The sequence below is a fragment of the Pristis pectinata genome, chromosome 3 (genome assembly GCF_009764475.1).
Source record: "Pristis pectinata isolate sPriPec2 chromosome 3, sPriPec2.1.pri, whole genome shotgun sequence".
Taxonomy (NCBI): Eukaryota; Metazoa; Chordata; class Chondrichthyes; order Rhinopristiformes; family Pristidae; genus Pristis; species Pristis pectinata.
Window position 1 is genome coordinate 18,215,189 of NC_067407.1, and position 15,426 is coordinate 18,230,614.

The 15,426-nt window shown below is 38.8% G+C and overlaps 1 protein-coding gene across 1 annotated transcript in view; it reads right to left on the reverse strand.

Moving 5' to 3' along the window:
• Window positions 1-15,426, reverse strand: part of LOC127568201 (phospholipid phosphatase-related protein type 5-like) — a 112,549-nt gene that overhangs the window by 16,753 nt on the left and 80,370 nt on the right. The window contains 1 exon segment of the mRNA XM_052011678.1: window positions 14,124-14,300. Coding sequence (XP_051867638.1) covers window positions 14,124-14,300 — 177 coding nt within the window.

The following is a 15,426-nucleotide window of genomic DNA, read 5'->3' on the forward strand; positions in this document are numbered from 1 at the left end:
TTCTTCAGGGTTGAACCCATGTCCTTGGAGCTGTGAGGCAGCAGTTCTACTTGTTGTTACCACTGTGCCACCCAAAATATATATGATGAATGCAATTAGAACAGGAGGTTCGAACACTTAACCTTGAGATGTTGCTTGGATGGAGCAAACTGTGAATCTTGAACTTGAAACGATGTGTGCCCACCTCCTTAATCGCTTCAGAATACCTAATTTCAGCTCAAAATACATGCATTCTTTCCCAATTAGAAATATACTTTAAGCAAAAATTGGTACACTGGAAAAGTTTTAACTTATTTAATCTCTTTTGCTGAGAAAGTAACTGCCAGTTGTTAATGCCAAACATGGTCCATATCAGTGATTTTGCATTCTACATGGTTTCCAAAATTAGTTCCACCATATAGCTCGGTGATGTTAAGCAGCCTGCAATACTTAATTAATGTTAGTTGTGTGAAACCCAACCGTGCTCATGGGCTCATTAACAGAATGGGCCTTGAATCCTGAAGGTTGAGCAATTACAATGTTAAAGGGTCCAACCTTCCTGAGCCACTGCCATGAAGTTCAGGGAGTCCATCTTCCTCAAGGCAAGTTCCTCCTTTAGCTTTAGTGACCATCCCCAACCATTCCCTATCCCATCGTTACACACTCTTGGATCTCTCCAAACTTCTTTTCAGCTGCCCTCACCCTCTCCTCAATCTCCCATCCTTCACCATAACCCCCACAAACCCCTACTGACCATTCTTCAGCTACCCTAAATTACATTCCTGCATTCCCCCTCCATCATCTTCTAAAGCCCTTCCCTCTTCCCCAGATCATCTCCCCAGTGACATCCACACTCCAATCATTTTCCCAACTGATTATCTGCCAACACCTCCAATCCACTCTCAACACACTTCCCCTCCAATCCTCACAGTCCATAATACTGACCCTAACAATGCATAGCAAGAGATTGCAGGGAAAGTCCTTGAATCTCAGGCAATGTAGAACATGAGAGCCTTGCCCCAAACAGCTGTGAGCTTATTAATCGAACCTCATTCCAATCCTCACCTCCTATAACTTGCCAGAAGACAGTTGTGCCCATTTGCTTGTGGGCATCAGTGAAAGGGTCAATGATAACCTGCAGCTTGGTCTCTCAACCAACAGATCGGTATATCACAAGTCAAGAACAGAGCTACGATGTCCTTGGTTCTGGAGGAGAGGTAGTGTAGGTTAAACATTTTCCCATCTGTTCTGCAGATTAGCTCCACTCCAGTGGAAAGCTTGTTGGGGATGAGGGGCAGTATCACAGCGAGAAATACTGAGTAAAGTGTTGGGGCAATGACTGAGCCTTGCTTGAGACCAATCTGCACTGAGATTGGGACAGCTTGTTGGTCAAGATCATGGCTTGCAGGCCATTATATACCAGAAACAAATATCTTCAGGCAGCCGTATCTAAGGATGTTCCATGCTTCCTCCTGATTGCTGGAATCAGAGGTATGTATAGGCAAGAGGTATGTATAGGCAAGCTCCCTGCAATGTTCTGCCCCATGTTTAATTGATTAATTGATATTTAGTTTGTTTTAAAATAATTATAAATGACCTGCCCCATGAGCCTCCCCCGCCCCATGGAGAGTCCCTTCAATTGGATTGGATTGAATTGATATATTTCTAGTCCTAGGAGTTTTTTTTTTCCTTTTTACACAAAGAGGATTATTAGGAGATGTAATACCCTTCTAGAAGTATTAATGGAACCAGGATCCATAAGAGTTTTTGAAAATAAGTGAACGAATATTTGAAAGAAAAAGTATTAAAATGTGCAAATGGAAATAGGAGAATGTGAATAAGAGAGTTTGCAAAGATTCAATCTTCCAAACAGTCTTTTACAGCCCTGCAATACATTGTTAATAAATAAAAAAAAGTTATCAAATGTCAAAACAAAAGGTGACTGGAAAATATAAAAAAAAGCTGTTTTATTAAAAGTTGGCAAAAGAAATGATCAGAATATTTTTCTTCTAATACTTCACAGGCAAGGCACCAAAATAAATAGTAAAACCTTTGAATAGCAGAGCATGACAAAAGTAATATCCATGATAAAAATCATATTTTTATTCACGGTGGGCCAAGAAATGCAACTTTAGTCACCAGGAAAATTGACAGAGATGGAATCATCATTCACAATTTGGAGTGCATGAAAATTAACAAGGTAATTTGTTATTACAAGGTAACAAGGGTCCAGATGGAACAGATCCTTAAATCCTAAAGAAAGTGAAGATGGAACAGATGGAGCCTTGTCTGAATCATTTGTACTTCAAGCACAGGAGTAGAACCAGGTGACAGAAAACCAGCTTATGTTTTACCGGGAATATGATGTCAGATATTAGACGATCGTTAATTTGAAGAACAATGGAACTTATGATGAAAGAAAAAATTCAAGAACACAAATAAAGACATCAATTTAATTCATAAATACTGTGTTACCAGATTTGCTGGAATCCTTTAAGAATTCAGCATTGCTTAATGTTCTGATATCTATCTTGACAAGCTTGATGACCAAATATCATTTGACAAGATCTTACAAGAGACTACAGGCTGAAATAAATGCTATGAGTCAATAATAAGCAATTGGAAAGCAAAGGAAGGAGATCAACATTAGTAATTTTATTTGGACGGGTGTACCCAGAAGTGTCCGAGAGAAATCCCAACACAACATCATAAATTTCATGTTTTTCCTGATGAATGTTGGAAGAAAAACTAAAGAATTTAGTGAATATGGAAAATTTATTCTTGGGAATGTGAATCACAAAAAGCATTTTAAAAATGCAGAAATTGAAACTGATTAAGCCTACAAAATAAATGGATGAAATGGTGGATCTAAATAACATAGTCTAATTAACTTTTAGTAGATACTACAGGTGAACCCGCTCTCCTCCCTCCGGTTACAGCCATTTGGGTAACAAAAATTTACTCTCACAGAATTCACAAATCGCTACACAAGAATTTGAGATCTGGAAATAAAATTCACTTTTACATGATGCATGTGCAGACGACACAACTTCGCATTATGAAAGATTGCGATACGGGCCCCTTTCTAGGAATGCAACAGGTAACGTGGGGGTCACTTTTATAATTATTTTAAAACAAACCAAATATCAATTGAACAGAAACCTCAATTAATTGAACATGTAAAGCGAGATTTGATTAGGGATGATAAGGCAGGTGATGTGATCGCTACAACATGTGAGAGTTTGAGGAAGGTAGGGAGAACATCACATCCGTCATAAATGTCTGCATCTTGAAAACTTCAGCTCAGTATTGTTCAGATGGAATATGAACTATAAACATTGCAATAGAAAATTGTATAAGGACAAAATTAGAAGAAATTTATCTCAATGCAAGAAACAATCATAACATAGTTATTCAATTTATTACCGAATCATAGAATGGTTGCTGCACAGAGCGATTCAGCCCACTGTTTTTGTGCTGGCTCTCTACCAGAGTAGATCATTGGCTCCACCTGCCTCAGCCCTTTCTCTCTAGACTAGCAAATTTTGCTCACCATGTATTTATCCAATTATCTCTTAGCCACCCCGGTAGATCATGCCCCTACCACATCCACAGGCGCAACATTCCAGATTCCAACTACATGCTGTGTAAAAAAGATTTTCTTTACTTCACTCTTAATTTGTTTGCTTTCATTTTACATCTGTGACTTCTAGTCCGTGACTCCTCCGTCATTGCTTGTGCATGAATCGCAAAAGGTTGGTTTTCAGGTGCAACAGGTTATCAAGAAGGCAAATGCAATGTTGGTCTTCATTGCTGAAGTGACTGAATTTAAGAGCAGGGAGGTTATGCTGCAACTGTACAGGGTACTGGTGAGGCTGCACCTGGAGTACTGCATGCAGTTCTGGTCTCCTTACTTGAGGAAAGATTTACTGGCGGTACAGAGGAGGTTCACAGGTTGATTCTGGAGATGAGGTTAGCTTTTGGAATTCATGCACAAGCAATGATGGAGGAATCGAGGACTAGGGGTTAGACTATGAGGAGAGATTGAGTCGGCTGGGACTATACTTGCTAGAATTCAGAAGAATGAAAGGGGATCCTATAGAAACATATAACATTATGAAAGGGATAATAAGATAGAGGCAGGAAAGTTGTTTCCACTGGTAGGTGAGACTAGAACTAGGTGACATGGCCTCTAGATTCTGGGAGTTGATTTAGGACAGAGAGGAGGAGAAACTGCTTTTCCTGGAGAGTGGTGAATCTGTGGAATTCTCTGCCCAGGGAAGCAGTAGAGGCTACCTCATTAAATATATTTAGGACACGGTTAAATAGATTTTTGCATAGTAGAGAAATTAAGGGTTATGGGGAAAAGGCAGGTAGGTGGATCTGAGACCACAGCCAGATCAGCCATGATCTTATTGAATGGCGGAGCAGGCTCAACGGGCCGGATGGCCGACTCCTGCTCCTATTTCTTATGTTCTTAATTGGATGCATCTTCTCTGTTCAGGCCCCTCATCATTTTGTAATCTTCCATCACATCTCCCTTCAGCACTCCCTTCCTAAAGAAAACAGTCTAAGCCTCTCCAATCTATCCTTGTGATTGTAGTTCCTCATCTCAGGAACCATTCTTGCAAATCTTTTCTCCAATGCCTTCACAACCTTTTTATAATGAGGCAAGTAGAACTGAAAACAATACTCTAGTTGAGGTTGGACCAGTGTTTTGCAAAGGATCAGCCTAACTTCCCTGCTTTTATACTTTATGCCCCTATTCAAAATTTAGAATTGTGCATCCTTTATTAAATGCCCTCTCAACCTGTTCTGGTATTCTCAATAATTTGTGCACACATACCCATGGTTCCTTCTATGTTGTTTTTCCTCTTTTTCCCCGACCAGTTTGCATCATATCACAGTTCTCTGCATTAGTCTTCACGTACCATGTGTCTGCCCATTCTACCAGCCTGTCTATGTCTTGCTGTAATTTAACACTACCCTCTTCGCAGTTCACAATATTGCCAAGTTTTGTATCATCTGCGATTTAGAAATTGTGGCATGCATCCCCAAATCCAGGTCACTAATATGGATCAGAAAAGCAATGGCTCTAACACTAATCCTTGGCGAATGCCATTAATATTATTTCAGTCCAAAAATCAACCATTCATCACAATGCTCTGTTGTCAGTTACTTAGTGACATTTGTATCCATACTATCAATTTCTCTTTTAGCCATGTTCCTCAATTATGCTGATAACCCTATTTCCTGTCACCTTATCAAGTATCTTCTGGAAGTTTAATTATGCCACATTATATTGCATTACCTTATCAACACTAAGTGTAACCTTATCAAAAATTCTATCAGATTGGCCCTTAATAAATCCAGGTCATTGGCAGAATTAGAAAGAAATGGCTTCCACGGTTGCAAGGGGACCAAACTTAAAAACAAAATATCAGAATCAGGTTTATTATCACTGACTTATAGACCATCACAGCACAGTACAGGCCCTTCGCCCACAATGTCGTGCCGACATTTTATCCTGCTCTAAGATCTATCTAACCCTTCCCTCCCACATAGCCCTCCATTTATCGATCATTCATGTGGCTATCTAAGAGTCTCTTAAATGTCCCTAATGTATTTGAAATGTCATGATATTTGTTGTTTTGTGGCAGCAGTGCAGTATAAAGACATAAAATTTACTATAGAATTACAAAATAAATAATAGTGCAAAAAAAAGAATAACAAAGTAGTGTCCATGGATTCATGGACTGTTCAGACATCTGGTGGCGGAGGGGGAAGAAGCTGTTCCTAATCGTTGAGTGTGGGTCTTCAGGCTCCTGTACCTCCTCCCCGATGATTTGAATATTCTAGGGTATGAAGTGTTTGGAAAAGAAAGTTAGAAGGTGGAAGTGTGGCCAGCACAATAATAGGATTACATAAGCGATGTCAACAGAAGTAAACTAAGCTTAGTGGATCAGAAAGTAGAATCAGGATGGGCAGAGATAAACAAAGGACAATAATGCATAAGGGAGCAGTAATAATAACTACGCCATTGGACAGTATTAAACAAGAAGTAACAAGGTAATGTAAGAATTGTGGAGGATGTTTATTTATGTTGTCTATGCAAAAATTAATAGAAGGGTTTTATAGTGGGTGAGAATACAGAATGCATTTTGATAGAACACATGTTGGAACCAGTCAGGGAAAAGTTTAATTTAAATCTTGTTTTAGATAAGATACCTTTATTAGTCACATGTACATTGAAACACAGTGAAATACATCTTTTCGCGTAGTGTTCTGGGGACATCCTGCAAGTGTTGCCACATTTCCGGTGCCAACATAGCATGCCCACAACCTCCTAACCCGTACGTCTTTTGGAATGTGGGAGGAAACCGGAGCACCCGGAGAAAACCCACGCAGACACAGGGAGAACGTACAAACTCCTTACAGACAGTGGCCGGATTTGAACCTGGGTCGCTGGCGCTGTAAGGCATTACACTAACTACTACACTACTGTGCCTGCCCTAATGAGACAGGAATAATTAATAATTAATCTCAAGGGAAAGATTGATCATAATATGATAGAATTTCACATTGAGTTTGATAGACTCTTAATTGTGGAACTAGAATCTTAAACTTAATCAAGCCTATTACATCAATGTATGGCTAAAATTGAGAAATTAGATTAAAATGTATGATGACAGGTGAGCAATGAACATACAACTAAAATAAGTAGAAGAAAATTCTCAATGAGGTTGCATTTCATTAAGAAATAAAGGTTCCACGGAAAAAAAGAATTCAATCCACTGCTAACTAAGGTTAAGGACAGTATTAGACTAAAAGAGGCTTATAATGTTGTAAAGAAGAAGAGTAATCCTGAGGATTTGGAGGACTTTTAAAAATTACAAGAGATGACCAAAAAAATTGATAAAGAGGGGAGAAAAGTGAGTATGAAACTATATTAACAATAAGTATAAAACTAGTTTGGAAGAGATTCTACAAATATTTGTAAAGGAAGAGACATATTAAGAAAAGCGTGGTGCCTTAGAAGCTGGGAAATGAGAAATTTTGATGGGGGAAATCAAACAGATGATCCAATAAACAAGGATTTTCTATCTGTCCTGTATAATATGGAACTAACAGGATAATAAGAGTGAGGAATTAAAAGTACTTAACATTAATAAAGAAAAAAAATTACTAAAGGAAGTAATTGGACTAGAAGCCAACAAATCCACTGAACCTGATGCCTTACATCCTAATGTTCTGAAAGAGGTGACTACAGTGACAAAAATTAAGTTGTTGACTGCCAAGAGGCCTGAGATTCCAGGACAGTTCCAACAGATTACAAAACTGCAAATGTAGCACTGTTATTCAAAAAGGGAGGAAAAGAGAAACAGGGAACTAAAGCCCAGGAAATCTGACACAAGTAGTTGAGAATGGGCTGTGTTCACTATTAAAGGAAATGGTAGCAGGGCAGTATGAAAAGCATAAGATATATGACAGAATCAACATGGTTTATGAAAGTGAGATCACGTTTAACAATCTACGAAAGCCTTTGAGAATATAACAAGCAGCGTCAATAACGACAACTAGTGAAAGTAGTGTACTTATATTTTTTAAATGCCAAATAAAAGGCTGTAACACAAGGTAATGTTTCTTCCAGAGAGTAAACACGAGGAAAGCATCTGGCCCAGATGGTGTCCCTGGCCGTGTGCTTAGATCTTGTGCTGATCAGCTGGCGGAAGTATTTGCAGACATATTTAATCTTTCCCTGCTTCAATCTCAGGTTCCCTCCTGTTTTAAGAAGGCCACTATCATCCCGGTACCAAAGAAAAGCAAGGTAACATGCCTTAATGACTACTAACCAGTGGCTCTGACATCCACCATCATGAAGTGCTTTGAGAGGCTGATCACGGCATGCATCAACTCCAGCCTACCAGACAATCTTGACCCACTGCAATTCGCCTATTACTGAAACAGGTCGACAGCAGATGCCATCTCCCTGGCCCTACACTCAGCTCTGGAGCATATGGACGGTAAAGACACCTACATTAGACTATTTTTTATTGATTACAGCTCTGCCTTCAATACTATAATTCCAAGCAAAATCATCACCAAACTCTGAGACCTGGGACTCAACACCTCCCTCTGTAACTGGATCCTTGACTTTCTGACTAATAGACTGCATTCAGTGAGAATAGGCAGCAACACCTCCAGCACGATTATTCTCAACACTGGTGCCCCACAAGGCTGTGTCCTCAGTCCTCTACTCTACTCCCTATATACTCATGACTGCGTAGCCAGATTCTGCTCTAACTCCATCTACAAGTTTGTAGATGATACCATTATAGTAGGCCATATCTCAAACAATGATGAGTCAGGGTACAGGAAGGAGATAGAGAGCTTAGTGGCATGGGTGTCACAACAACAACCTTTCCCTCAATGTCAATAAAACAAAAGAGCTGGTCGTTGACTTCAGGAAAGGGGGCGGTGTACATGCACCTGCCTACATCAATGGTGCTGAGGTTGAGAGGGTTGAGAGCTTCAAGTTCCTGGGAGTGAACATCACCAATAGCCTGTCCTGGTCAAATCATGTAGATGCCATGGCCAAGAAAGCTCACCAGTGCCTCTAATTTCTCAGGAAGTTAAAGACATTTGGTATGCCCCTTTGACACTCACCAACTTTTATCGATACACCATAGAAAGCATCCTATCTGGATGCATTACAGCTTGATATGGCAAACTGGTCTACCCAGGACCGCAAAAAACCGCAGAGAGTTGTGGACACAGCCCAGTGCGTCATGGAAACCAGCCTCCCCTCCTTGGACTCTGACTTCACCTCTCACTGCCTTGGTGAAACAGCCAGCATAATCAAAGACCCCACTCACCCAGGTCATTCTCTCTTCTCCCCTCTCCTATCAGGCACATACCACCATAAGGACAGCTTCTATCCCATGGTGATAAGACTATTGAGCAGTTCCCTTATATGATGAGATGGTCTCTGACCTCATAATCTACCTTGTTGTGACCTTGCACCTTATTGTCTACCTCCACTGCACTTTCTCTGTAGCTGTGACACTTCGTACTGTTTTTGTTTTTACCTGCACTACCTCAATGCACTCTGTACTAACTCAATGTAACTGCACTGTGTAATTAATTGATCTGTACAATCGGTATGCAAAACAACTTTTTCACTGTCTCTCGGAACAAGTGACAATAATAAACCAATAGGTTCCATGGGATTGGGGATAAGATATTGCATGGACATAGGATTGATTAATGGACAGAAAACGGAGAACGTAATATTCACGTTGACAGGTTATGATCACAGCGATCGGCACTTGCATCTCCATACTAAACCATGTTAAAGACTTAGATAAGGACATTAGTTGTAATGTCCCCAAATTTTCTAATGATGCAAAGCTGGATAGAAAGTAAGCAGTGAGGAGAATGCAAATAGGTTGCAAAGGAATATAGATAGGATAGGTGAGTGGGTAAAAAGGTAGATGGGTAGCAAATTTTGGTAAGAAGAATACACAAAATACTTTTTAAATATGAGAAACTTGTAAATGCTGGTGTTCAGGGAGATTTGACTGTCCTTGTGTGAATCACTAAGCGTACATATGCATGCATAGCAGGGTACTTAGTAAACCAACTGACATATTGGCCCTTGCTGCAAGAAAATTGGATACAAAAGTAAGGAAGTCTTGCTACACTTCTACAGGCTTGTTATTACCATGTCCAGAGTACTGGATACAGTTTTGGTCTCCTTACCTGAAGGAGGATTTACTGAAACAACTGATCCTAACTTCACACAAATTGACAGTTAATCAAATAAGTTATTGATGTGGAGTGTAGATAAATTTGCTCTGGTCAAAAATGACTCCAACGGTGAGATTAATGGACCTTTGTTGTGACAGCTTGTCTGCAACTATTAGCACATGGAGTTAGGTTTCGCAACGCTAACAATCAGCATTTTTCAAAAATCTGTTTACAGGAAAAATAACCTTTAGCTTGATTGATAGAACATTCATGTAAATAGTCATTCACAGATTGTTTACTCATGAATTCAGGCACCAATATCAAGTGGAGAACGTTGCCTGCAGTAACTGGGTGAATTCAGATTGGGGGTTCATCTGCTCCTCTGGGAACCACAAAAATAATTTCAGTCCTACTTTTTTGGTTTCTCGTTTGGCTGTGTCACTAACAAAACTGGTCCAGATTGCACAGCACAATTTCTAATCAGCCCTGTCACAAATTGACAATCATAGCATCCTGATTTTTTCATTCAAACAGCAACATGACTTGAAACAGACAAGAGCTTTGACCTCCTGATGGACGACCTCGTGTGGAAAAAAAAAAATCAGTGGAAGATTTCCCCATAAATAAGCTGCTAAGTCCCCTAATTAAACTTTGAGGCTCTTGCCTTAATTAACACTAATTTTATTTAGCGAAAGTTGGCTCTATTTACTCTTGGTTCCGATTTTGCTAAAGTATTTTCCCTTTATTCTATGTTCAATCTAATCCTGAAGATTATTTTGTTGTGACCAAAGACCTCTATATTATCATAGGTGGATGGGAGTGATGCCTGTACACCATATGAAGAAATAGGTCCTTGATAACAATTCTTCCTCAGCCAACATCACCAAAAAGACATGGTTTGACTACTATCACATTGCAGTTGGTATGTACCTGTTTCCCACTTCCCACATTTCAGAAGTGTTCAGTTTGCTACCAAGTGACACTGTGGTGCAGCCAGTAGAGCTGTTGCCTTACAGTGCCAGAGAATCGAGTTCAATCCTACTGTCTGCGTGGAGTTTGCACATTCTCCCTGTGACAGTGTGGGTTTCCTTTGGGTGCTCCAGTTTCCTCTCACATCCCAAAGATGTGCAGGTTGCTAGGTTACTTGGCCACTGCAAATCCCCTCTAGTGTTTAGGTGAGTGATAGAATTGGATAAATGTAGATTAGTATAAGAATGGGTGGTTTTGGACCAGTGTGGACTCAGTGGGCTATACAGCCTGTTTCTGTGCTAGGTCCTCTCTTTGACTCCATGCGATAAAGTGTTTTGGGATGTCCTGAGGTTGTAAAAAGAGCTATAGGGATGCAAGTTCATCTTTTGCCCTCCTGCAAGTTACCTTGTCATAAACTTTCCTTGTCCAGATAATTACATCTATTGAAACTTCCCCATCTTGGACACCCTCAAACAATTTATCAGGGCTGTCAAGCACAATTTGTCTCTTTGGCTAATTTTAGGTTTATTTCTTCACCTAAATGCTGTTCATTTCCATCATAAGTTTCTTGATTAAACTCTACTATTTTCCCTGCTACAGCTATTAAAATATTGGGCTTATGATGAACACTCACTTTCCTAACTTGCTCAGGAGGCTAAAGAAAGTTTGGTATGTCCCCTTGACCCTCACTAATTTTTATCAATGCACCATAGAAAGCATCCTATCCGGAGTCATCACACAGCGCAGCACATCACGGAAACCAGCCTTCCCTCCATGGACTCTGTCGATACTTCTCGCTGACTCAGTAAAGTTGCCAGAATAATCAAAGACCCCATCCGCCCGGACATTCTGTCTTCTCCCCTCTCCCATCGGGCAGAAATACAAAAACCTGAAAGCATGTACCAACCAGGCTCAAGGACAAGCTTCTATTCCACTGTTTAAAGACTATTGAACGGTTCCCTTATACAATGAGATGGACTCTTGACCTCACAATCTACCTCGTTATGGCCTTGCACCTTATTGTCTACCTGCACTGCACTTTCTCTGTAACTGCAACACTTTATTCTGTACTCTGTTATTATTTTACCTTGTACTACCTCAATGCACCGTGTAATGAATTGATCTGTATGACTGGTATGCAAGACAAGTTTTTCACTACCTTGTTACATGTGACAATAATAAACCCATTTAACCAATTTAACAAAATATAATTTTAAAACTTACTATAGGTGGACCATAAGATAAACTTAACCAAAAGGTACACAATGCAAGGCAACAAAATAAAACTGTGTAAAGTACTATTAAAAGTAATGAAGCTTTGCACTGTTAGTGATGCAGAACAGTCAAATGAATAGTGCTTAATGTTTTAATTATTGCAACATTCCATCAATTGATTATTTCCCTTTCTCTCCATCCACTTGAATGTTTCTGCAACTCTACAATGAATATAAGGTCTCTCAATTTTCAAATGTCCTTTTCTCCAAAAATGTAAAGGCTTCATGTAGTTACACCACCATAGTCAAGCACAATGGAGGTGCTTAGAATTTCTCTGCTAATCAATTAGGTGAATATGCTGACATTGATAATTTGGGTGAAACCATCCTTCACTCATTGCCTTTCTCTGGAGAAATTACACCGCTTCCATTGGGAGAAGTTGATGCAATTTCTGTTTCTTCTACTCTTCAAAACAGATTTTTATTTTGACTGAACTTACTTTGTTAGCTGTACAATGCACCTCAAAACCATTATGAATAAATACCCAGACTTTTAAATGTCACAATTCAGGAATAAATTGGAAACCTGTGCACTATGTACTTCACCTCTCTTTATATACATAACAATTCAACTCAATTGTCATTTAAAGCAATTGGATGTCAGAAATATATAAAGAATATTGACTATCGACCATTTAAATAGAGAAACATCACTCTAACCTAGAATATAAAACTTAATTAATGAAGTTTTTTAGTTTGTCTTGCTTATGGCATTGACAAAAAAAAATCACAATATAAAATTTTATTTGTTAACCTGTAGTTTACTGCCTCAACTGTAGCATGAGTTTAGCTAACATCATACTCATTCTCAAAATATCCATTACAGACACTACATCCATAAACAAAATCACAAGCTAAATACTAAATAATGTAAAAAAAAAATCCAAATAAGCCAAATGTGATCTATTCTTTAAATAGATCATAACATAGCTAAGTGATACTGAATCACTTTATATTTCACAGTAGTTGGTGGTTTCCAAGCATCACCTGTGCACTGTCAGTCATTTTTGATATGAAATGATTACATTCATTGATCTCCATCTTCTCTATTCTGCTCCATACATTTCACCTTCACATTTACTGCTTCAAAAAAGTTTAAGCAACAGTCTCTGTTTAAATTGTCACAGGATACAGTGGTGGCACAATAATTAACTTGCTAGTAATCCCCAAGGTCCTGACTGACAATGCAGAGATCTGAGTTCAGATCCCAGCTGTGGTATTTAAATTCAGTTAATAAATCTTAATTAAAAAACTACTGTAAGTAATAATGACTATGAAATATCAGGTGAGAAATTTTGTTATTCTTGCAGCAATGGCCAAGCTAGTTATTCTGTTCAAGGCATTTAGGGATGGGTAATAAATGCTGGTCTTGCCAAAATCTCAAAATAGGAATAAAAAAATGTTCTGTTGACCCCTAAATGCATACTTTCAGAAACTTCATATTCTGTTGTTATTATCATCCTTAAGTCTGTTGCAAAGGAATGAGCAAGGAAAAAGTGTGTAAAGCTATTGAAAATCAACAAACAGAAATGTTGCAAATAGAGAAATAGTTGCCTAGTATTTGGCTGAGGATTAGAATCTGTAGCACAAGGTTGTCTAGGAGCAATAGGTCTGGCAAATGGGAGTAACCAAGTATATACCTTAAAGGGTACCTGCCCAAAGCAGTTCCATGGTGCCAGCCTGAGCCAGCACAGGCCAACCCATTAAGCCATGCAGAAGATAGTTTCACAGCTGTTTTAAAAGCCTGTTTCTACATAAATGGCTCATGTTTGTCGAGGGATGCGCATACAACATTGAGAATCTCAAGAGTGGCACCCAGGCATACACGCGATACCACTGTACATTTCCAGGTTCTCCATAACAAACATCGTAAGCTCTGTACATGGCACATACAATCCCTGATTTTCAATTACTTCTACTTTTATAATGAAATTGGATCACATGGTATAAACAAACATTGAGATTTTTCGGCAAAATTGATACTTGCAGATTCTTTAATTTTTCATGGGTTATAAAACAGTATCATTGGTCTACACCTTGATATAGGAAGCCTTGAATAATGTATGCAGAATATCTGAAAACTTTCTCGAGGATCAGTGTTTTATCTTATCTGGCCTGACACATTATATTATCGTTATAGTATTTACTTACCAAAAATACTCCTACAGCTGTTCCTATGATGAATCCTGCCACAACATCTGACCAGTGATTTCGATATTCTGCTACCCTGTTTATTCCAGTCAGAAATGCCAAACACATGAGACCCAAACAGAGGAGAGGTTTTGCAAGTCTTGTTCCAGTTGTCTTCACAGTACATGTGATATACATCTAAAAAGGTACAAAAGAAAATTAAGTTGCAATGTTAAATTTTTTTTATACATTACAGTGATTAAGAAACTTAGTTAAACATTCAAAGCCATGAGAACAATTTCCTTTACAAGTTAATTTTCCTTCTTCCTTGTCAAGGGATGCAAGAAGCCCAGTTCAACTGTCCATGACTTACAAAATAAGACACTGGTAGAAATTGGAAGTAAAATTTAATGGAGGAAACAGCTGCTCTTTACAACATTAACTTGTTTTTTTTAAAACATGTTTACATTTGTAAGAGAATGAGAAAAATCTGCACATGGCAGATCTGTGAAGCAAGAAAGGTCAGGTCACTGAATGTAGGTCAGGTTCTGAAAGGTCATCAGAACTATGATTGACTTGAAAGACTGGGCCATGCACTGCTTCCAGCAATCCACTGCCCATGCTTCTTGTTGATATATGTGATAATGAAGTACCTAATCGTTGCACATCAATTGTTATGAACTTGCTTAGAGAAGCTGCGCCTATCCAAAACAGCAATGTCCTACATAATGGTGGCTTTGGTAGATGCTGACATTTTGGCATGGAACCACAGCATTCCCCAGGCCATCAGCTCCATTTCTCTCTCCATAAGCATTGCTCAGCCTGCATTTGTTTACAGTATTCATGCTTTTATTTCAGATTTACAGTAACATTTTATTTTTGTTAAATGTAGGTGCTGATTATACTGTGAAGGTGATTATGTGACCATGGATTTCTGACATGTTGCATTAAATATAGAACGAAAACTACAACTTATTTAACATCTACCATGACAAACTTCCTTTATGCTCATCGTCAACTCTATGCAGATTGTACAAGTGCATGTCTTGTTTAATCCCGTCATTTTCATGAAAAGCGAGGTTGTAATAATGGGAATAATCAGGAGGTAAAATATGTAGGTAGAGTCTATTTCATGGTCCTCAACACAAGGCGATCAACTGATAACCAGAGATGATAAAAGACTACTTATGCCATTTGTTGCATAAATAGTTAAAATGAAAATACTATACAGTACTTCAACAAAAATACTTAAAATACAGAATGGTAGAAATATATCCCTGGTTGCTTGTACTGCTGAGAACTGTCTGTTGTAATCTTCATAAGA